Source organism: Rana temporaria, chromosome 3, assembly GCF_905171775.1.
Source record: "Rana temporaria chromosome 3, aRanTem1.1, whole genome shotgun sequence".
Taxonomy (NCBI): domain Eukaryota; kingdom Metazoa; phylum Chordata; class Amphibia; order Anura; family Ranidae; genus Rana; species Rana temporaria.
The window spans coordinates 359786970-359812348 of record NC_053491.1 but is presented as its reverse complement, the minus strand read 5'-3'; the positions used below and the strand labels follow the sequence as shown (position 1 = coordinate 359812348).

Here is a 25379-nt window from a genome sequence, read left to right as displayed (position 1 = left end):
TTGCACACGGAAGCGTAGTCACAGAAAAGGGCCTTCCCCGAACTGTTACGACAAAGCTGAAAGCACACCATTGTGTAAAATGTCTTTGTATGCTGAAGAATTAACAGAACCCTTCAATGGAAACTCGTGAACTCTCAACGGGTGTCCAAATACAAACAATCAACACCATTTAGCAATATTTGGTATAAGGTATAATGCCTTTGTTACTCAATACAGCAACGGTAATACATTACAGTTTATCCATCTTTCATCATGTTATAGCACATAATATCACACCACGTATTATAGTCTTTCAATGTTTAATTGTACAGTGAAACGGACAGATTTGCCAGTACCTCTGATCTCCAGGGAACAGACAGGTTCCAGGAAGCCTTTTCACGCATCTGTGGGGATAAGGAGGAAACATTACAATCTTCTGTACTAATCAGCAATTTGAAAATATTTTTTACACTTCTTCATCCCTTTCATGCCAAAATACAAAAGCAAACATTGGGCCAGATTCAAGAAGCTATTGCGCCCGCGCAACCATAGGTTGCGCGGCGCAATAGCTGTTTTGCTCCCGCGTAGCAAATGCCCCTGATTCAGGAACATCGCTACGCGGACTGCAGCCTAGGATATGACAGGCATAAGCCTCCTTATGCCTTCATATCTCAGGCTGCATTCTTGCGTTGTCCGCTAGGGGGCGCGGCCATTGTGATCGGCGTATAGTATGCAAATTGCATACTACCACCGATTCACAAAAGTTGCGCGGGCCCTGCGCACGGAAAGTACGGAGTTTCCGTACGGCGACTTTAGCGCAAGGTTGCTCCTGCTATAGCAGGGGCAGCCAATGCTAAAGTATAGCCGCCCTTCCCGCTCGTGAAATTTAAATTTCACGTCGTTTACGTAAGTGATTCATGAATGGCGCTGGACGCCATTCACGTTCACTTAGAAGCAAATGACGTCCTTGCGACGTCATTTGCCGCAATGCACGTCTGGAAAGTTCCCCGACGGAGCATGCGCTGTTCGCTCGGTGCGGGAGCGCGCCTAATTTAAATGATTCCCGCCCCCGGCGGGATCATTTACATTAGGCGCCCTTACGCCGGGCTATTTAGCATAGCGCCCGCGCAATTTACGGAGCTACTGCTCCGTGAATCGCGGGCATATCAAAATATTTGCGTGGGCGCAGAGCAAAAATCGTTGCCCTTTGCCCACGCAAATATTGCGCGAATCTACCTGAATCTGGCCCATTGTGTTTAACGCACTATAAAATAACAGTAACATAACATACTGATCAGCTTTCACCTTTATCAGTGCAGAGGAATCAAAACAATGATCAATGATTGCTGATGACTGATATGCTAACTGCATCTTGCATATTGTTATTCATTTTTTTACAAACAGTTTAAAGTGATTAAAGCCACAGCCTGAGTAGGAAAGTCTGTCCCCTGCCTCTGTGCTGCAGAGCAGGACCTGTGCTCTGTACGTGAAGGCAGTTGTCCCTCTGCAGAGGCCCCCCCTGCTGAGTCAGAGCCAAAATTGTCTAATCAGCTAATTTCATGCTCCCTTCTGATTGGAGAACTTTACCTGACTTATGCTGGCCATTCACTATACGAAAAATCATTCAAAGCCATTTTCAAAAAACGAACATTCGGCCGTGACAGCAAACGATGGTGCCATAATGTAACGACAGATAAAACGTTCAATGGACATAAATTTATACATTTTTTGTTTGTTGTTCACATAAACCTAAAAAGTTTGGACGGGAAACATATTAACGTTTCAATTTATCGTTCAGAAAATTTCCAAACTTGTCTTTTTTTTTTGGGCTCAAAAACATCACAACCGATTACCGACTTGTGCCCGATAACTGTCCTAAAAACAAACAAACCGTCTAATGCCGCGTACACACGATCGGTCAAACCGATGAGAACGGTCTGATGGACCGTTTTCATTGGACCAAACCGATCGTGTGTGCCCCATCGGTAATTATCAATAAGTTTAAAAAAAGCAAACTTGTTTCAAATTTAACCGATGGATACCTAACCAATAGAAAAAAAAACGATCGTTTGTAGGCCCGTCCATCGGTTAAAAATCTATGCATGCTCAGAATCAAGTCGACGCATGCTTGGAAGCATTGAACTTAGTTTTTCTCAGCACGTCATTGTGTTTTACGTCACCGCGTTCTGACACGATCGGCTTTTTAACCGATGGTGTGTAGGCACAACTGACCATCAGTCAGCTTCATCGGTTAACCGATGAAAACAGTCCATCAGACCGTTCTCATCGGATGGACCGATCGTGTGTAGAGAGCCTAAATGATCGTGTTTTGGCCGATTTTTCATATAGTGTAGTGCATTAGCAAGGTGCGTGCACAGAGGTCAACACGAAATCAGATGTAAGCACCGTTTGGGTATTTTCATAGCTGGAGGGCAAGGTGCGTGTCGACCTATGCACAGACACCACTGCACCCACACAGAGAGCAAGGGTTCTTCTCTTTGGCACAGTGGCAGAGGGCAGGCTTTTCTACTCAGGTTGTAGCTACTTTCTAAATCAGATGAACTGTAAAGACTTTGCACATATTTTGTTTTAATGTAACTGAAATATGTTTAACTGACCTAAACTGAAAGCTCAAGGGACAGTCATATCTGCCCATTACTCTTGCAGAATCTGTTATATGTTGATTGTGATGTAGTGTTTCAGCATTTAAAGCGGAGTTTCACCCTAAAAACATGTATTTAACATTCCATTCAGCATAATTCCAACATTTACACTATGCCCTTTTTTTGTTTTTTTGCTGTACATACCGTCTTATTGTTATTTTCCACCCGGCTTCCGGGTTCTCACTCCTGCGGGAGTAGGCGTTCCTATGCAGAGGCTAGATGATTGACGCCTTATGAAAAACTTCCTCCCGGCGAAAAAGGCGAGTCCCCAATTTTCCGAAAGTAGCCGAACTGCTAGTCGGCTATATACGGCGCCTGCCGTGTAGAGCTGACTGCGCAGGCGCCGTATAGAGCCGGCTACTTTTGGAAAAATGGTGACGTGCCTTATGCGCCGGGAGGAAGTTTTTTACAAGGCCTCTTTCACACAGGCTGGAATCCTCTGTATTGTGTAAAAAGACTGTTTGATCCTGTTTTCTCTTACCCTCCCCTTCTTACACTGTCCCCAATCTATCTGCTGACAGAGCCTTGGGGGAAAGCTGCACATGCTCAGTTTGGTGTGTATTGCTAAGGAGTTTTTTTATTTTCTTGGGAAAGTGAATGTGATCAGAACAGTGTGACACAGAACTGTCAAGACAGAGGATCAGGGGTCCTGCAGCCCCATAGGAGAATCAGGAGAGAATGAAAAGTTTACTAAAACTATTAAATTTTTATGTTCTGTGTACTAAAAATGTACGTATCATACAGTTTGAGGTAGGAAGTACAGCTGCCTTGTTGTCTTATACTATAGATTGATGCCACTACTGCATACTAGAGCGCTATAGAATTGTGTTCTAAATCTCTGTTTGTAACAAATCGTATTTAATCAGCCGCCTTTCCTACAAAATGTGCAATTAAAGAATATAAGGTATATTTACAAAGCTAATAAAAAAAGATAAGGGTCACTATTCAAGAAAAGTTCTATTCAACTGCTGAGTCCGATGAGGTTTAAAAAGTTCAGTCACATGGTAGAGTATAAAGACCCCTACTGTAGGGTCAAAGCTTTGCAAATTTAATCCACGGATAACTTCAGCATGTAAAAATGCTGCTTTAACTTCTAAGGATGGAACCTGTGCATTATGGTAACATGCATAAAATCAGAAGTGCAAGTTAAATAGCAAGCATATGTTCGATCCGACAGGCGTATGAAGCTTCGTACGCCTTCAGATCGTAGATGCAATACTTCGGCGTCCACTGGGTGGAGTTTGCGTCGTTTTCCGCGTCGGGTATGCAAATGAGCTTTTTCCGACGATCCACGAACGTACGCGTGGCCGTCGCATTCTCTTACGTCGTCTCTAGTCGGCTTTTTCCGGCGTATAGTTAAAGCTGCTATTTTGCGGCGTATAGATAGACTTGCCATGTTAAGTATGGCCGTCGTTCCCGCGTCGAAATTTACATTTTTTTTATTTTTTGCGTAAGTCGTCCGTGAATAGGGATGGACGTAAGTCACGTCTAAGTTAAAAAAATGACGTCGTTGCGACGTCATTTCGCGCAAAGCACGGCGGGAAATTTAGAAACGGAGCATGCGCAGTTCAATCGGCGCGGGGACGCGCTTCATTTAAATGAATCACGCCCCCTAATCGCCGATTTGAATTCCGCCGCCAGAAATACACTTTGCCGCCATAACTTACGGCGCAAAATCTTCCTGGATTCGACTTAAAGCCAGGTAAGATACAGCGGCGTAGCGTATCTCTGATAAGCTGCGCCGATCCATTTCTATGTGGATCTGGCCCCATATGTCCTCTTGTTATTGCTGTTATTATTATTATTATTCAGGATACATGACTTGTACAGCATCAACAGTTTGCACAGTGCTTATCAAAATAGCAATAAATCTAATCTTCACTAAACAATCACTGCGGTGAAGCTTCTGGTTCAAGTATTTTAAAGCAGTGCATCCTTGCTCTGTGAAATTACTGCCCTACTGTCCTCTGTCCTGCTAAACTACCTGACCTCCACCATGCTGACCCACTTGACATCTGCTTTGCTGAACCCTTTACATTGCCCTGCTGTTTCCCACCCTGTTGACCCCTGTGCACTGCTCCCTGCTGACGTCCGCCCTGTTGACCCCTGTAGACTGCCCTGCTGACCCCTGTACACTGCCTTACTAACCTCCACCCTTCTGACCCCTGTACACTGCCCTACCGACCTCCACCCTGTTGACTCTTGTAAACTGCCCTACCAACCTCCACCCTGCTGACCCTTGTACACTGCCCTGATGACCCCTTTGCACTGCTCTGCTAACCTCTGCCCTGCTGACCCCTGTACACTGCCCTACATAATAACGACGTCTGTACACTGTCCTACATACTAATGACCTCTGCACATTCCCCTACATACTACTGACCTCTGTAAATTGCCCTATATGCTAATGACCTCTGAACACTGCCCTACATACTATTGAGCTCCATAAACTGTCATACATACTACTTACCTCTGTACACTCCCCAACAAACTATTGCTCTCTGTACACTGCCCTACATACTACTGACCTCTGTACACTCCTCTGCATACTACCAACATCTGTAAACTGCCATACATCCTTCTGACCTCTGTACACTGCCCTATTTACTACTCACCTCTGTACACTGTGCTACATATTACTTGGAGCCTTTCAGACTGAGGCGCTTGAAAACTGGCCATAAAACACTGGGTGCTTTTGAGGCATTAGCGGTGCGCTTTTTCGAAGGTCACGTGATTCAAAAGAACCATTTGTGGCGCTTTTAAAGCGCTTTTCGTGGGCTTTTAAGGTGCTTTTGAGGCGTTTCCCATTTATTTCAATGGAGAGGGCCGCTTTTGAGGTGCTTTTTTTCAGCGCTCCAAACATGCTCAAAAGATGCCGCTTGCATTAGTTTTTCACCGCCCTGCAAAAGCACCTGAAAAGCTCCTTAGTGTGAAAGGCGTCTTACTCTGGCCAGAACTTGAATCAACCAGTCAGGCCAGAACTCTGATCAGAAAGCCAGGCCAGAACTGAGTCCAGCCAGGCCTGAAATAAGCCAAGCAAGTCAGCCTGCAGTACCAGTTGTCTTGCCTTCATGATGGACTGCTGTATCAGACTTGAGGTGACCAATTACTCCTTTGCATGAAACAAATTATGAACGAAAGTGAAGTTTCTCACTGAAGCTAACTTTTAAGATAGGCCAAATTCACCAATACATGAAGCGAAATTCGGCAGGTTCAGTAGGAACCAGACCAATTTCAATGTATGGGCTAGCTGATTGGACACAAGTCGATCTATCGATTGACCTGTGTACAACTAGCTTGTCAGGTTTTTCCTGAACAATCAGTGCCATCAGCTATAGCTGGCAACACTGCTCATTGTATTCTGCTGGCAAGGAAGGCTCCACGCCTGCAGAATAGAAAAGCTCAGTGGAAGTGATTCCCCAACCCAAATTCATTTTTTTTTATTCAACCCACTGTCTTAATGAAAAAAAAAAAAGAATCATGCATGGCCTGCCTATGTTTATATTTTTACAGTGACATTTGTTTTATTAGAATTTTCGAAGTTTTCTCCATGCTATCCTTAGTGCCGGTTCACACAGGGGCAAAACGACTTCCAGTGCGACTTTGCGAGACGACTTCAGCGCAACTTGGAGCGACTTACTACGCGACTTCAAGTTGCCTCCAGGACAGGCGACTTTGGCTGTGGCCAATCAAACAATAGCTCTGTGGGAGGGAGGGGTTTGCCTGAGAAAACTATTTTCACTTCCTGTAAAGTTGCTTCAGTTAACTACTAGCCGACCAGCCACCGTCATTATACGGCGGCAGGTCGGCTCTCATAGGCGAGAGCCCGTAGCTATACGTCCTCTCTTTTAGCCGCCACTAGGGGGCGCGTGCGCGCCGCCGGAGGCGCGCGCGCCCCCCGCTCGCCCCCGACTCCCGTGCGTGTGCCCGGCGGGCGCGATCGCCGCCGGGCACACGCGATCGCTCGGTACAGAGCAGGGAACGGGAGCTGTGTGTGTAAACACACAGCTCCCGGTCCTGTCAGCAGGGGAAATGCTGATCTTCCGTTCATACAATGTATGAACAGAAGATCAGTGTTCCCCCTAGTGAGGCCACCCCCCCCCCCACAGTAAGAACACACAGAGGGAACATTCTTAACCCCTTCCCCGCCCCCTAGTGTTAACCCCTTCCCTGCCAGTGGCATTTTTATAGTAATCCAATGCATTTTTATAGCACTGATCGCTATAAAAATGCCAATGGCCCCAAACATGTGTCAAAAGTGTCCGAAGTGTCCGCCATAATGTCGCAGTACCGAAAAAAAATCGCTGATCGCCGCCATTACTAGTAAAAAAAATATATTAAGAAAAATTACATAAAAATACCCCCTATTTTGTAAACGCTATAACTTTTGCGCAAACCAATCAATAAACGCTTATTGCGATTTTTTTTTACGAAAAATAGGTAGAAGAATACGTATCGGCCTAAACTGAGGAAAAAAAATGTTTTTTTATATATTTTTGGGGGATATTTATTACAGCAAAAAGTAAAAAATATATATTTTTTTCAAAATTGTCGCTCTATTTTTGTTTATAGCGCAAAAAATAAAAACCGCAGAGGTGATCAAATACCACCAAAAGAAAGCTCTATTTGTGGGAAAAAAAGGACGCCAATTTTGTTTGGGAGCCACGTCGCACGACCGCGCAATTGTCAGTTAAAGCGACGCAGTCCAGAATCACAAAAAGTACTCTGGTCTTTGGGCAGCAATATGGTCCGGGGGTTAAGTGGTTAAGACAGGGATCCGACTTTGGAGGCGACTTCAATTCAAATCAATCGGTACAAGTTGCCTACAAGTTGCCTACAAGTTGCCTTGAAGTAGTACAGGAACCTTTTCTGAAGTCGGAGTGACTTCAGTAGTGTACATTAAGACGGCTCTCATTCACTTCAATGGAATTTCTCATGTCGCGCGACTTGGGCCGACACAGGACGGATCCCAAGTCGCTGTAGTGTGAACCGGCACTAATTCTTTATTGGCGCCATGCTAGTTAATTTATTTTTTAAATAATGGGTGCCCACATCCCAGGGACCTTTGATCACCCATGTTCAGGTAGATTGCCACCTCTCAAATGTTGCCTCTGTAGTATTACTCTCCACTCCTCCCTGGAAGCTACAAAAAAAAAAGACAATGGGGTAGATTCAGGTAGAATGGCGCTTCTTTGTGCGGGCGTAACGTATCCTATTTACGTTACGCCTCCGCAACTTTTACAGGCAAGTGCCGTATTCTTAAAAGAAAGTTGCGGCGGCGTAGCGTAAATAGCCCGGCGTAAACCTGCCTAATTCAAATTCTGAAGAGGTGGGCGTGTGTTATGTTAATCAGGCTTGACCTGACGTGATTGACGTTTTTCCCGAACGGCGCATGCGCCGTCCGTGGAATTTCCCAGTGTGCATTGCTCCAAAGTACGCCGCAAGGACGTCATTGGATTCGACGTGAACGTAAATGACGTCCAGCCCCATTCACGGACTACTTACGCAAACGACGTAACATTTTCAAAATTCGACGCGGGAACGACGGCCATACTTAACATAGGATACGCCTCATATAGCAGGGGTAACTATACGCCGGGAAAAGCCTAACGGAAACGGCGTAAATGTACTGCGTCGGCCGGGCGTACGTTCGTGAATTTGCGTATGTAGCTGATTTACATATTCTAAGCGTAAATCAGCGTACACGTCCCTAGAGGCCAGCAGAAATATGCAGTTAAGATCCGACGGCGTAAGAGACTTACGTCGGTCGGATCTTAGTCAAATCTAGGCATATCTGATTCTATGAATCAGGCGCATAGATACGACGGCGTATCAGGAGATACGCCGTCGTATCTTCTATCTGAATCTACCCCTATGTAGGGAGGTGACCTAGGAGATCTAAGGAACTAATAAATGATTTACAATTTTAGCCAGCATCCACCAGAAACTGAAATGTCCATTTTGGGAGAAGTGGTCTTTATATCTGGCAAGTAATGTGGAATATGAGCGGATTAGGAAATAGTGGGTGTAGAGGTAACCTTGGAACTGAGAACATGGTGACATGACATGACTGGATTATGTGAAAGGTAAGACATCCGGTTTTCTGACACCTGCAGCACAAGCATCGGTTTCATTGAAGGCAAACATATTTTTCTCTCCTTGAACCTGTTGCAGAGAGAATATTATTAAAGGTTTGTCCACGCTGTATTCATTTTTAACATGGGCCTTCTGACACAGAGGACTAATCTGTAGCTTCCTAAAGTATTTGGACAAAAAATTGTTTTATCCCTTTAAAATGCTTCAGAAAAGGCTTGTTGTGAGATGCCAATTCTGCCTCTACCGCACTTAAATGCCAAGTGTTGTCAGTCCTGCCCAGTTCTCCCCTGGTGGACAACAGAACACACCCCTCTTATGTAGACGAAGAGAGGAGAGGTGTTCTGTAGTTCAGCAGGTGAGAACTGGGTGGGGCTGCCAACATTGGACTAGTACCTTAACCACTAGGGGTCCGCGCTATAGTCGAATGACGGCTACAGCGCGGACCTGAAAAGCCAAGTGGACGTCAATTGACGTCCGCCCCTTTGCGCGTTCTCCGCGCGCGCTCCTGAGCGCGCAGCGGGGAACTTCTGTGCTGGCCGTGTCCCTTGGACACAGCCAATTACAGATCGCCGCGAACGGCCAATCAGAGTGGCCGTTTGCTAGGCGATCTGTGCGGCCAATGAGAGATGATCTCATATGTAAACATATGGGATCATCTCTCATTGCCGTTTTACACAGAGACAGCGGTGCTGTCTCTGGAGAGGAGACCGATCTGTGTCCTTTGTACATAGGGACACAGATCGGTCACCCCCCCCAGTCACCCCCCCTCCACCTACAGTTAGAACACTATATAGGACACACATTTAACCCCTTCCTCACCCCCTAGTGTTAACCCCTTCAATGCCAGTCACATTTATACTGTAATTAGTGCATATTTATAGCACTGATCGCAGTATAAATGTGAATGGCGCCAAAAATGTGTCAAAAGTGTCCGATGTGTCCGCCATAACGTCGCAGTCCCAATAAAAATCGCAGATCTGCGCCATTTCTAGTAAAAAAAAAAAAAAAAAAATAATAATAATAATTCCGTCCCCTATTTTGTAGGCGCTATAACTTTTGCGCAAACCAATCGCTTATTGCGATTTTTTTTTTTTTTACCAAAAATATGTAGAAGAATAAGTATCGGCCTAAACTGAGGAAAAAAATGTGTTTTATTTTTTTTTTAATTGGGATATTTATTATAGCAACAAGTCAAAAATATTGTATTTTTTTCAAAATTGACGCTCTTTTTTGTTTATAGCGCAAAAAATTAAAACCGCACGGCACAGGCGATACCACCAAAAGAAAGCTCTACTTGTGGGGAAAAAAGGACGTCAATTTTGTTTGGGAGCCACGTCGCACGACCGCGCAATTGTTAGTTAAAGCGACGCAGTGCCGAAAGCTGAAATTTCACCTGGGCAGGAGGGGGGTATATGTGCCCAGTAAGCAAGTGGTTAAAAACTGATTTTTATCTCAGAGATACTGCAATAGCAATGTTTCCTTATAGAAATGCCTTCACACTACATCCATTAGAAAACCAGGTCAAGGAGTCTCACTCTTCCAGCTGCATCCTCCATAATGTACTGTAAATAAACCTGATACATCCAGCAGGGACAGTAATGCCCATGTGTCTACCGCAGATAGGCTGAGCTGGGAACTCAAAGTCAGAAATATTAGCACCATTGCATGTCAGAGATCTAAAAAAGAAAAATGACTTTTAGGTGGACTTACCTTTTCAGGGGACTGTTTACAGGGTTTACAGCAAATTTATTATTTTTGGTCTGAAGGAGAACTTCACATTTAGGAACTTCCTAACATCCTGGGGCAATGAAATGCATACTCACCGAGCGCTGCCGCTGTTCAGGTTTGTAGAACTCCAAATTTGGATCCACCGGTGGGATATTATTGTGTGCCAATGCTTTGCCCAATTCGCTCCAACTGTTGTATCCTGATCAGCAGAGAAGAGAAAAGGATGAGCGTTATGGTTTGTACCAGGAGAATACGGTTTTTAAAGTTTTTCATATCATAAGAAATAGTGGGCTCCATTCACAAAGTTGTGTTTCCTAAAATTAAATCTGCATGAGTCGCTTCTGGTAGTTTAATTGAACACATCAGGAGATGGCCCAACGCAATCCCCCTGCAGCACGCAGCAGTTGATTGGCTCTGCATGTTTCTTTACGAGACTGTATAGAGGGAGGGTGTGTCCTCTCCATACACTCAGGTCTCAGATTACACTTAGCTCTCTGTTGTGTAGCGTATGAAGGGGGAAATGCTTATGTAAACAAGCAATTCTCCAGTCTTCCTAGTGACAGGACAGTGACCACCGCTTCCTGTAATCGGAAGCGGAGATCACTGTTGTGTCACACATGGCTCAGCCCCCCTACAGTTAGAAGCACTCCCTAGGGCACACCTAACCCCTTCAGTGCAACCTAGTGGTTAACCCCTTCACTGCCAGTGTCATTTTCACAGTAATCAGTGCATTTTTATAGCACTGATATTTTTTGGGGATATTTATTATAGCAAAAAGTTTAAAATCTTTTTTTTTTTTTTCAAAATTGCCGCTCTATTTTTGTTTATAGCGCAAAAAATAAAAACCGTAGAGGATACGACCAAACAAAAGCTCTATTTGTGGGGAAAAAAAGAATGTCAATTTTGTTTGGGAGCCACGTCGCACGACCGTGCAATTGTCAGTTAAAGCGACGCAGTGGCGAATCGCAAAAAGTGACCTGGTCTTTGGCCAGCAAAATGGTCCGGGTCTTAAGTGGTTAAGCTCTCTACGTTTATAAATAAATTTATTTCTTGTTCTTAAATTTTCTAGTTTTTAAATTCTAGACTGAACCAGGGATGGACTGGCCATTGGGACTACAGGGAGTTTCCCGGTGGGCCGATGGCTCAGTGGGCCGGCTTCAGTGACAGTGGACCGCCGCCCCCCTCCGCTCCTCTGTCTCTCCCTTCCTGCAGCGCTCACCTCCTCTCCCTCCCCGTAGCGCTCACCTGGGGGGAACAAAGAAGCAGGGGGGGGACCAGAGGAGCAGGAGGGACGACAGAGAAGCATGGGGGGAGGGGACAGACAGCTGACTCAACAGCTGTGGCCTTTGAGTTTCTCACTTCTGCCTAATCTTGTCCCATAAGGGGGGGCACGGAACTGATTCTTTGCCCCCGGGTGAAATAATGTCTAGCTTCCCCACTGGTACTGCCTATAAGAGTACCAGTACCAGCCGTTCTACTCTAATAAAGTAGTGGCTACTGGCTAGTGAAGGGGGAGAGGGGGCTTGGGTGGCTGGGGCATGTGGGAGCTGTCTGGCCACCGTGGGAGAGACCTGTCAAAGTGGGCCAGTCTGGATGAAGTCCAGGGCCAAATTTTTGTCCCAGTCCAGCCTTGGACTGAACTGTACCCTAAAAACTGTTAGATAAACAGACAGCTAGTTGTCCTAAACTACAATAGCTACTTGGAGTGAATTACAGTGTGAAAATAGTAGGGGCTCATTTACGCTTGCTAGCGGTGTCGGCTAAAACGCACGTTAACACGTGTATCTACATTGCATGGCAATGCACCTGCTTTATGTACGGTGCATTGTGGTGTTGCACAGTTGAGCACAACACACTGAAACACATCACAACACATATACCACGTGTTGTGTGTTGTGTTTCTTTTTTTTTTTTTTTAAAGGACATACATGTTTTTTTTTTTATCTGTTGTGCACTGACAGCCCATTCATAATTGGGGCTGCCTTACATCAATGCATGTTAAAGTGTGCATTAACATACCGCAACGGGACAGTTTAGTGTGAAGGGCCCCTTGAAAATCGTTTTTTTTTTCCCGATCATCTGATGGCTTTGATGGCGTTTTCCATGAGCTACAAACAGGAGGAGTTAAAGGGACAGATGGCAGCTCCCTCGTGGAGCTCCACAGGTAGGAACTTTCATGTAAGAATCCAGGATCTCTCTTTTTCTTTCTCTCTCCTTCATCTTCTGACCTTATCCTGCAGTGACAGCTTATCCCCGATAGCGCAACACAGAGGGTGCGTCCACTAACAATTAGAGCCCCCTTCCTTTGTAATACAGGTGCTTCAAGCGTATGTCAAGGCAAAATAAAAATACACGCACAAATGTATTATGTTAGGATGTACATACACTTGTAGCATTGGGATGATAAAGTAAAGCCCAACTCAAACCAAAACATTTTTAGCCCAGGAGTCAGGACAGGATAGAGAGGGGCAGATCCACGTTCCGTTTCAGCCGGGCGCAGCGTATCTAAGATACACTACGCCGCCGTAACTTATCTTTTTTTTTTTCGAATCCTGAAAGAATCCGCGCCGTAAGTTACGGCGGCGTAGTGTATCTCTCGCAGCGTAAGGGCGCGGAATTCAAATGGATGTCATGGGGGCGTGTTTTATGTAAATACATTGTGACCCGACGTAAACTGCGTTTTTTTTAACTGCGCATGCGCCGTCCCTGGGAGTATCCCAGTGCGCATGCTCGAAATTAAACCGGAACCAGCCAATGCTTACGACGGTGACGTCATTCTACGCAAATTCCTATTCGTGAACGACTTACGCAAAAGACGTAAAAAATTCAAAATTGTACGCGGGAACGACGGCCATACTTAACATTGAGTACGCCTCATAATAACAGCTTTCACTGTACGCCGGAAAAAGCCGAACGCAAACAACATAAAAAAATGCGCCGGCTGGACGTACGTTCGTGGATCGCCGTAACTAGCTCATTTGCATACTCAACGCAGAATTCGACGGGAACGCCACCTAGCGGCCGCCGAAAAATTGCAGCTTAGATCCGACGGTTTACGAAGACGTACGCCTGTCGGATCTAGCCGAGATGCTGTCGTATCTTGTTTTGTGGATACCAAAACAAAGATATGACGCACAAAATTTGAAATTACGCGGCGTATCAAGAGATACGCCGGCGTAATTTCTTTGAGGATCTGCCCCAGAAGGATTAGAACTTCTGTGAGATTTCAATGCTGTTTGTGTCCCTGCCTCAGTTCCCATTGATATGCTATCACAACTTAACAAACTGGGTGTCACCATGATAGGAACTGAGGGTTAATACCCCAATGGGGACAACAACAAAAAAACGATAAGAGATTATAAAACAAAGAAAAAAAAAAAACTCGGCGGGGCGAGAGCTCCCATAGAACAACGAGGAAATAGAGAACATGTTCTCTATTTCCTCGCCGAGCTCCTCGTCGGCTTCCTCGGCCGAAAGTGTACACACGGCCGGGTTTCTCGGCAGAATTCAGCCAGAAACTCGGTCGGAAGCTGAATTCTGCCGAGGAAACTGGTCGTGTGTACGGGGCCTCAGAGTATAGGGCCGAATATCGGACAGCATGGGCCGGTTCAATAGAAACCGGCCGACATTCGGACTGTGTGTACAGCATCAGATTTGACAGAAACCGTCTTTTGTCAAAGAGGCATGACCGGAAAAGGTCTGCCAATCAGCGCCCGATCAGCGCTCTTAGCCAAGGAGCGCTTTAAAAGATTTTCACCATGCCAGAAAGCAATAGCTCAGTGGGGGAGATTTTTGTACAAACATCGGATAGTTAGTACTGCGGCTCCTCCCGAGCGTTTCAGTCCTTTTTCTGTCAGCCCGCTGGGTTGAACAAAAAAAAACTTCTAGGTCCAGATCCACAAAGAAGTTACGCTGGCGTATCTATTGATACGCCGCGGAACTTCTAGTTTGCTCCGGCGTATCTTTGTTTTGTATCCACAAAACAAGATACGCCTGAAGCTGGGCTACATCCGACTGGCGTACGTCTTAGTACGCCGTCGGATCTAAGGTGCATATTTACGCTGGCCGATAGGTGGCGTTTCCGTCAATTTCCGCGTCGAGTATGCAAATTAACTATACACGGCGATCCACGAACGTACGTCCGGCCGGCGCATTTTTTTACGTCGTTTCCGTAAGGCTTTTTTCGGCGTATAGTTACCGCTGCGTATCCTATGTTAAGTATGGACGTCGTTCCCGCGTCGAATTTTGAACATTTTACGTCGTTTGCGTAAGTCGTTCGCTTTGAGTAGAATGACGTTCACGTCGTAAGAATTGGCTTGTTGCAGGTTTATTTCGAGCATGCGCACTGGGATACCCCCACGGACGGCGTTGGGTTAAGACGTATTACCATAAAACACGCCCCCATCTCATCCATTTGAATTGCGCATCCTTACGCCGACACAGTTACACTACGCCGCCGTAACTTACGGTGCAAATTCTTTGAGAATACGGGAAATACGCTGTAAGTTACGGCGGCGTAGTGTATCTGAGATACACTACGCCGGCCGTAAAGAAGCGCCACGCTTCGTGGATCTGGCCCCCAGTGTGTACTAGGCTTACTGGATGTAAACACACTCTCATCCTTTCTAAACTACTGCCATAGTGCTGATCTATAAGGATATAGATGCCTCCTGCATGTATCCTTACCTGTCAAATGTTTCCCCTCTGTCTGTTATAAGAACTGAAAAACTGCAGATTCTGTGGGTGGGTCTATTGTCTGGAGCTCGGTGGGTGGAGTCATGATGTCAGTAGACTCCCCGCCCTCCTCGACACTCCCCTTATCAGCATGCATTTTTTCCTATGTATTCCTTACACTAAATTCTGCTATGATCACTAACATCCAGTTAAAATCCAAATAAGTAACCACATGACTTCAGAATAAGAATGGGGGTGGGAATTAAAAATAATGCCTGTCTCCAGGCTAGTGCATGAGATATGTAAATAAGCTAGCTATGACTAAGCACTGAAGCTACAGTGCGAAACGCGTTTTGTTCCAATTTTTGCTGTGGCATGTTTATTTTGTGATCTATTTCAATAAAAGGAGTGCGGCTGTCCAAGTTCCCTTCGTATTTTAGATATGTAAATAACCTGTCACTCACAGCAAGGGGGCGGAACGGACTAAGGTTTTTCTCTGTAAATCCGTTTTATTTCACTGAACAATAAAAGAGGATTGCTCAGAGCTGGATTAACTCTGTGTGGCAAGACTGGGCACAGATGATAGGAAATCTTTTACTCTACCTTACAACATCAAAAAAAAAAAAATACATTTCGGGTTTACATCCACTTTTTTAAAGCTGGTCAAAAATGGATCTGTTTTTTTTTTCAATCAGCCACACAATTGAGGTGAACATTGTATTCTGACAACACGGACTCCTCTGCTGTCAGAATGCACTAAACAATGCTGCAGGCGACTGGGTGCAGTGATGATCAAACATACATTTTCCAACAAGCCTGTTCGTGAGAAGTCGATCATCGTTGACTTCTCATGAACAGGAGCAGCCATAGATGGATCAAAATTCAGTTGTGTCTGCTGAACCGGTTGAGGTTTGATCAATCTATGGACAGCTTAGGAACAGACATGGGGAATTACACCCAATTTACAGGAAACGAGAAGTGGTTCTGCGCAGTGTTCATATAGACAGGGGTGGCTTTTCCAGCAACAAGCAGTATTTCTGGAGATGCATGCCAAATCAAAACAATAGACAGAAATAAATCAGACCCCATACACACTATTAGATTTTTTGCAAATTTTGTCTTCAGATTTACCAAAACCATATAATATGAGGTCAAACCTTAGGAGTTTTAATTTGTATGCAGTCAGGCTTTGGTAAATCTGAATAGTGTGTATGGGGTCTTACTTAAAGTGGAGGTTCACCCGAAAACTTAATTTTTAACATTAGATTGATGCTCATTTTGTCAAGGGGAATCGGGTATTTTTTTTTAAATCGAAGCAGTACTTACCGTTTTAGAGAGAGATCTTCTCCGCCGCTTCCGGGTATGGGCTGCGGGACTGGGCGTTCCTATTTGATTGACAGGCTTCCGACGGTCGCATACATCGCGTCACGATTTTCCGAAAGTAGCCGAACGTCGGTGCGCAGGCGCCGTATAGAGCCGCACCGACGTTCGGCCTCTTTCGGCTACTCGTGACGCGGATGTATGCGACCGTCGGAAGCCTGTCAATCAAATAAGAACGCCTAGTCCCGAAGACCATACCCGGAAGCGGCGGAGAAGATCGCTCTCTAAAACAGTAAGTACTGCTTAGATTTTAAAAAAACTACCCGATTCCCCTTGACAAAATGAGCATCAATCTAATGTTAAAGTGTATCATAATCAATTGCCAAGTTTTGTTTTAAGAAAATCCTGTTATGACAGTTTTTCATCCCTCTTCCCATCCCAGTGCTGCCTCCTTTCTCTTTTAGCCCCTTCCTGTTTACACATACTCGTGCCAGTGGCAGATGAACATTATTGCCCTGGCCTGGCTTCCTGAATATTCACAACAGTGGACCATGCAGAAGCACAACTGCGTGACAGTTGGCACTCTTCGGCACGCAATGCCTGAACAAAGACCGGCATGACAAGATCACTAAGGATTATTTATGGGGCAATTCATTCTAGCGCATTATGGAAACTCCTGTGTTGACACGTTGCTACATGCTCTATCGCATGGTATGCGCTGCACTGCTATAAAAGTGTCATGCATGTTTTTTCATTCATTGAGGTGTGTTGACAGCAGGGTTGCCACCTGTCCATGATTCACCTGGACAGTCCGAGTTTTGAATCATGTGTCTGGGTTTCAGGCGGACTGAAACCCAGACACGTTATTTAGACCGGGCTGTGGTTCCTCAAGTAACGAGTTTCACACAAATCCGGCAGCTGTGGGCGGCTGTTTGGGGGAAGGTTCGGCATCACTGGGGAGCAAGGTGATGATGTCAATAGCAAATAGGCCACAATTGCTGTTCGCTGCGGCACGCTATGCGCACCGCATTACTATTCTCCTTGGGGCACCCAAAGGTGTCCCAGGCTGCTAAAGTGTTTGGGTTTGGCTTGAAGAAAAGGTGGGAACCCTAGTTGACAGCCCATTTATAAAGAAAGGCTGCCTAACGCAATGCATGTTAACAAGGAACCACAATAGGCATGTGCTTTAATCAGGGATGGACTGGCCATTGGGACTACAGGGAGTTTCCCGGTGGGCCGATGGCTCAGTGGGCCGGCTTCAGTGACAGCAGCCGCTGCCCCCTCCACTCCTCTGTCTCTCCCTTCCCGCAGCGCTCACCTCCTCTCCCTCCCCGCAGCGCTCACCTGGGGGGAACAGAGAAGCAGGGGGAGGACCAGAGGAGCAGGGTTGACGACAGAGGAGCATGGGGGAGGGGATAGACAGCTGACTCAACAGCTATGGCCTGGGAGTTTCTCACTTCTGCCTAATCTTGTCCCATAAAGGGAGAGCACCGAACTGATTCCTTGCCCCGGGTGAAATAATGTCTAGCTTCCCCACTGGTACTGCCTATAAGAATACCAGTAACAGCCGTTCTACTCTAATGAAGTAGAACGGCTAGTGGCTAGTGAAGGGGGAGAGGGGGCTTGGGTGGCCCGGGGAGGGGGGGGGGGGGTGCGGGACTTGTCTGGCCGCCATGGGAGAGACCTGTCAAAGTGGGCCAGTCTGGATGAAGTCCAGGGCCAAATTTTTGTCCCAGTCCAGCCCTGGCTTTAATGCACTTCGAAAAGAACGCATGTGTGGCCCTTAATTAAAGCTGCAAATTTAAAAAGATTGAAAAATAACCTTTTAAATGCACATGTCAAAGTTCATATGCAATTGAGTTTACAAGAAGGGGGTTTCGTTTCTGATGCACTCAATGAATTTTGTCACCTGTGAATTTCTCGCCATCATTTACACATGAATAGTTTTGTATTTAGTTACTTTTGAACCTGAACAGCGGCAAAGTGCTGTGTTTGCCATCAGACACACTGAAGTCTCAATGAGAAGTTCGCTTTTTTTGAAGTCCCGAGGTAAATTGAGGCCTTTGTCTCTATCTGATGTACAGAATCACAGAGAAATTCCGCGTAGCTCCCCAGGGACATGGCGGCCTGACAATGGCAGTCTGTAAAGCAGATACACAAATACATTCTGCTAAGTAGATGGGGGTATTGGGTTCCCCTTGTTTTTAGTATAGGGATCTCCATCAGTAGACTCATGTAACATACATGAAAACTGCACTCTGTGCTCATAGAATGACCTTGGCATGATTAGACGTAGATTCAGAGATGAAGGCCGATCTGTTTCACCATTAAGCGTGGAGCCCTTTAAATGGTCACAAATGGCACATTTGTTCATTAAAGGGGTGGTTCCCCCTAAAACAAATTTCTAACAATACATTCGGAAGACTGCTTACACTGCGGGTAGGCTGGCTTTTTTTTTTTTTTTTCGTACATACCTCGATCATATCGCATATCGCCGTTTCATCCCTCGGCTTCCGGGTATGAGTCTTGCTGGACCTAGTTGATTGACGTTCCTCCGACCGGCGCATACTGCGCATCACGACTTTCCGACAGAAGCCGAACATCATTGCGCAGGCGCCGTATAGAGTCGGCTCTATACGGCGCCAGCGCAGCGACGTTCGGCTTCTTTCGGAAAGTCGTGACGTCAAGTATGCGTCGGTCGGAGGAACGTCAATCAACTAGGAACGCCCACCGCCACAAGACTCATACCCGGAAGTCGAGGGATGAAACGGCGATATCGAGGTATGTACAAAAAAAAAAGCCAGCCTACCCGCAGTGTAAGCAGTCTTCCAAATGTATTGTTAGAAATGTGTTTTAAGGGGGAACCACCCCTTTAAGTAAAAAAAAAAAAGAAAACGTTTTTTGATGATATTTCAATCTCACTTCAATGATGGGACTCAATACTTCTAGAAATCCCAACTTTATTAACGTAGTGGTAAACCACAGAAAATAAATTATAAATCTCCAAGAGCATAATGTGCTAGTATGAATTGCATACTAGCAAATTCATTAGAATTTCCCCATTAGAAGATTTCCCTCCTATTCCGATAACAAGCTCAAAATGTTGGATTTGCCATCAATTTCCGACCAAGAACAGTAGTATTTAGGACAGAGAGGGTGTATATACTCAACGGAGACACAGGAAGCAATAAAAACCTCCACCTAACCATGTTTAATTTGCTTGCTGACTGAGTGAGTAACTTGTATAGCGCTACAAATGTGAACTAAATCGCCTCAAATCGCTTTTTGCATCCAGTGTCGTCCTGTGTCTTCAGAAGACGTGGGTCTTAGGTTTTTTCCTGAAGGCCCGATGGTTTTCTTCCATACGGATGCGTGTTCCATAGCCGTGGTCCTTGGTCTGTGAATCTTCATTCTCCTTTAGATTTGTAGCGGGTCTTGGGGATGTGGAGAAGGTTTTGGTTAGTTGACCGGAGGGCACGAATAGCGGTGTATTTTCTCGCATAGGTATTGAGGAGCGTTTCCTTGTGTGCCTTCGTGAGTGAGGCAGAGGGTCTTGAATGTAACCCGATCCTTCATGGCTAGCCAATGGAGGGTCCTCAGGGACGCGGTGATTGATTCCCAGGGTTTTTTTCCCGTTACCAGTCTGGCTGCTGTGTTCTGGACGACTTGTAGAAGCAAAATTTGGTATTTGGGAAGCCTGAGGTAGAGGGATATTGCGTAGTCGAGTTGGGAATTGATGATTGTTCCAACTACTACGGCTGTGTCTCCTTCCGGGATGAAGGGGATGAGTCTACGCAGCAGGCGGAGAAGGTAGTGAGATCCACTGACTACTGATCCTATTTGTGCGTCCATAGTCATGTCTGAGTCAAAGATGACTCCGAGGCTTTTGACTTTGGTGCCTGGGGTGATGGTTTGTCCAAGGATGGTGGGTGGTGTGCATGTTGTCCTAGAGTTTTTCTTTCGGTTTGACTGGCTGGTAAGTGTAACTTGCTTTAAAAAGTTAGTCACTGCTAGTGCTTTTGGTGTGTGTCTGCACCTTTGAGGAGGAAGTAGTTACCATATCTGCCTTTAATCTATCTATTGCTTTGTGCGCCAGGATGGGTGCTTTGTTAAGCTGGCCATACACTGATAGTTTCTTTTTTTTCCAGCCTGCAGACCGAACAAAAAAATAATGAATCGATTCCTCCATCCATGTTATACAGCGCTGATGAATGAATCTCCCAATATTGCTTTTGTATTCTAAAACCGACTGTCAAATATATAACAAATATATAACAATTATATGTCAAATATATAACAGTGGCTGCATCTGATTGAATGTAGCCGCTGTTTCGTCGACGATTTTCTTCCTGGTTTTTTAGATTTTTTAATTGAGGGATGTTGGGCGAGAGGCAACCAACAGGGCCCCCCTGCTGAGCTGAAATTAGTACCAGCTTGGTTACATACGGATCGAAATTCAAATCTGTGTGTGGCGCCCTGTTTGATAGAAGTCAAATGGGATCGTTGGAAACATTTTATTTGATCAGCCTCTGCAGCCAATCGGCTGCAAAGCTGATCAGTGTATTCTGGCATCGGCGTTCGCTGTCAGAATACAATAGCACAGCGGGGAGGATTCTTGCATCCACCTCGCTTGTGTGGATGGGGAAATCAGGTTTATTTTATTTTTTTGTTCAGCCTACCAGCTGTCTCCAATGGAGAGATCAGACGAAAACAGACAGCATGTCCGTTTTCATCAGATCTCACCCGAGCCGATCCGCCATGGACAGATGGCGACGTGTTCCCATACGTCTGATTTTAGCGGATCGGGTCAGATGTCAGCGGACATGTCACCGCTGACATCCGACGCTCCATAGAGATGTATGGAGCGGTCGTTCTGGTGCGCCGACAAAACTGACAGGCGGACCTGAACGGTCCGACCGTGTGAAAGGGGCCTAACAGGAGTGCTGGCTATTTATTTTAGCAATAAAATCTTGACAGGACTTCTAATCCTAAAGCCTCGTACACACGATCGGACATCAAACAAACTTTCCCTTGGATCTTTGTCTGAAGGGAGTTGTCCGGTCACACCCATAGCATACACACACTCAGACTTTTTTGGCAGCAAACACGAACGTAGTGACGTTTCAACGTACTGATGAGAGTTTAAAAGAGGAAGTTCAATTCCCCCGGCGTCACCCTTTGGGCTCCTTCTGCTAATTGAGATTTAGTAGAGGTTTCGTCTGTGTGCATTCGCGATTTTCAGTTTCGTGCAATTTTCTTCGTTTCTGAGCATCCGTTCGTCAAGCAGACATGTTGCGCAATGGGGTTGTGCTAACTTGACCCACCAAAAAATATAGAAATATGTTTGATTCATATAACCAAAATACACTAATCCAAAGTAAAGACATTTGTTTTTACTCCGTCAGTATCACCAGCAAAGCCGCTTTTAGTATTATCACATTATAAAGAAGAAGAGAATGTGCGCTGCTTTTCTTGATTTCAGAACTTGCCGCGTCACGAATGTGCACTTTCAAATACGAACGCTAGTTTTACCAGACAGAACGCTTCCGGCTGGTCTTTGCTTCTGAGCATGCGCGTTTGTACTTTGTACAAAAGTCTGATTGCTTGCTGTACACACGGTCGGACTAGGCACCATCGGACTTTTGTTGACGTAAAGTTTGTCTGTTTGCAGATCAAACTTTTTGTCCCATGAAACCCGAAAAAGTTTGTCCGATTGGAGCGTACACACGATCGGACAAATTTGAAAACTTGCTGATTTTGAAGTTTGTTGGCAAAAAGTCCGACCGTGTGTATGGGCCTTTACAGAACCTAAAATGTAAACAAAGTTATGGTTTAAAGTACACACTTTAATTCCTGGTCAATTTGCCTCCCTTGTCTGGGGTTGATGGGATGTTTGTTTTCTTTGTGGTTTTGATCTTAGAGCCCATTCACATCTAGGCGTTTTGTCGCCTGTAGTGCGACGCCGCTGCCGCTGCCGCCAGAGGGATGAAAAGACATTGCCCTCTATGGAGATGGTTCACATCTCCACGCCGAACGCCTGCCGCCTGTTGCCTGCCGCCTGAAAAAAGGTCCCGGACCTTTTTTTCAGGCGGCTTTCGGCGTTCGGGAACCATCTCCATAGAGGGGCACATCTAGGGGCACATCTAGGCGGACAATCGCGGCGTTTTGTCGCCGTAAATCGTGGTACAAAACGCCGCTATTTGCCGCCGCAATTCGTGGGACAAAACGCCGCAAATTTGTCTGCCTAGATGTGAATGGAGCCTTAGTGTTTGCTGAGTTACGTGTATCAGGATAAGGTTGGGACAGACAACACAAAGACAGGTAACTGACAGCCAGCACTGGGCAACTAGTGCCAGTATAAACTCATACATGGCATAAGTTATAAGGCAGGCTTTGTTGTTAAACACAAATAAGAGGAAAGCCGTTCTGTAAACAAAAAATAAATCAATTTCCTGGCAACACACTCAATAGCTTTAAAGTAAACGCTGGCTTAACCAAATATTGTCTAATTACAAGTGTCATGTGTATTCTTATTTGAAACTTGGCGTGCTCTGTGTATTTCCTCCAGATCTGTGCAGTAATCCATTGTGAAACATTGCCTCTGTGTAGGAGCTTCCTGTAATAAAGACTGGTCACTGCTGCTCTCTCTCCTTGTGCAGGGTGGCTGGTCTTGTCTCCGCCCCCTCTTGTAGTTTTCTGCAGGCAGCCTGTAGTGGGTGGAGCCTGCTAAGCCCCCCCCCCCCCCACACCTTTGTTGTCTGCAGCGTCTATGTACGGCAAAGTAGTTTTTTACACAAGTTGATTTCTGTCATTTTGGGGTTTGCAAAGGTATTTGGTGCACACAAAGTAGATTTATAACCTTTGTAACTATTGAAAAATACACTAAGGCCCAGATTCACAGACAGCGGCGCACATTTATGCCACCGTAGCGTATCTCCTGTACGCTACGCCGACGCAGCACAGAGAGGCAAGCACTGAATTCACAAAGCCAGTGCTCCCAAAACTGGGCTGGGTTTCCTAGGCGTAAGCCGGCGTAGGATGAAGTGGGCGTGAGCCATGCAAACGAGACGTTACCCCATGCAAATGATGGGCCGAGCGCCAGACTGATACGTATAACGAACGGTGCATGCGCTGTCCCGTGGACGCATCCCAGTGCGCATGCTCAGAATCACGTCGGAACTACTCCCTAAGATACGTCGGATCACTGCCTACGGCGTGAACGTAACCTGAGTTACATCTCCTTTATGGGGCATAACTTTACGATGTACGTATAACTCACGCGCACTTGCGTCGGGCGCACGTACGTTAATCGCCGTATCTCCCTCATTTGCATATTTGAATGAAAAATCAATGGGAGCGCCAAATGCTTCCAGCGTAAATATGCGCCCACTCTACGCCAGCGTAGGCAAGTCACGTCGGTGGGATGAAGCCTGTTTTTAGGCGTATCTTAGTATGTGGGCCTCGGCGCACAGATACGACGGCGCATATTTGCACTTACGCGGCGTATCTAATTGCGACGGGCGCACGTACGTTCGTGAATCGGCGTATCTTGCTAATTTGCATATTCGACGCGGAAAACAACGGAAGCGCCACCTAGCGGCCAGCGTAAATATGCACCCTAAGATACAACCGCGTAGGAGACTTACGCCGCTCGTATCTTAGCCTAATTTAAGCGTATCTGGTTTCCAGAATACGCTTAAATTTACGACGGCGTAGATTCAGAGTTACGACGGCATATCTACTGATACGCCGGCGTAAACGTCTCTGAATCTAGCTATATGTCTACTAAATAAATGACAAGTATGTTCCCTGACTCTAGGCTATCCCCAAGCTGGACATATACACTGCCCTTTGTACATAACTCCTTACCTGTCATTCCCTGGCTTTTATTCAGCAAACACTGTGCAAAGTGCACTTTTGTACCACAATGGAAAGTCTTCATGAAAATATTATCTGATTGGTAGCTCCGGATTGTCACTTTTCCAGTTTGCTTAATTGTGGGTGTTTTTTCAGAATTGTCACTGACTGCTCCGGGGCTCAGTATTATAACCATAATGCAACGATTTGGAAGCGTTAAAACACGTGGGGCCCCGGAGGGACCAATTTTCGCGAGCAGTTGTACATAGGAGGAAAGGGCAGGATGTGTAATGAGTGTGTACACCTTTCACAGCTGCTGCCAGCAAACCAAACCTCACCCATAAACAACCACCAAACCGACCATCCACCCGAATGTTTCACAACAGAGCGTTTTGTTTTGTTTTTTTTAGGGCCTGTTTACACTATGTGTAATGACTGGCATTTTTCCACACTGTGCCCTGTTCATACCACAACGCTGGTGTCATGTGCAGTGCGTTGTAGTGCTGAAAAAAAGCTGACATGCTTTATCTTTCAACAGCGCACTGGATTGCACCGCAGTTCACTGCACTACTGTGCGGAGACATGAATGAAGAGCCACTAAACTAAAGTTTAAAGGGGTTGTAAAGGTACAATTTTTTTTCTCCTAAATAGCTTCCTTTACCTTAGTGCAGTCATCCTTCACTTACCTCATCCTTCGCTTTTGCTTATAAATGTCCTTATTTCTTCTGAGAAATCCTCACTTCCTGTTCTTCTGTCTGTAACTCCACACAGTAATGCAAGGCTTTCTCCCTGGTGTGGAGTGTCGTGCTCGCCCGCTCCCTTGGACTACAGGAGAGTCAGGACGCCCACTAACACACAGCTCATTTCTCTATCTGCAACGTAGAGAGCGTCCTGACTCTCCAGTAGTCTAAGGGAGGGGGCGAGCATGACACTCAACACCAGGGAGAAAGCCTTGCATCACTGTGTGGAGTTACAGAAAGAAGAACAGGAAGTGAGGATTTCTCAGAAGACATAAGGACATTTAAAAGCAAAATCTAACAATGCGGTAAGTGAAGGAGGACT

At 45.7% G+C, this 25379-nt stretch overlaps 1 protein-coding gene across 1 annotated transcript in view; it reads right to left on the bottom strand.

Annotated features, from left to right (window-relative positions):
• The window catches only part of B4GALNT3 (beta-1,4-N-acetyl-galactosaminyltransferase 3), a 98435-nt gene that overhangs the window by 64059 nt on the left and 8997 nt on the right, over nt 1–25379 (bottom strand). Inside the window, exons 2-3 of the mRNA XM_040345266.1 lie at nt 10562–10665; nt 336–383 (exon numbers count right to left, since the gene is read on the bottom strand). Of these exons, the coding sequence (XP_040201200.1) occupies nt 336–383; nt 10562–10665 (152 nt within the window). The remainder of the gene's footprint in view (nt 1–335; nt 384–10561; nt 10666–25379) is intronic.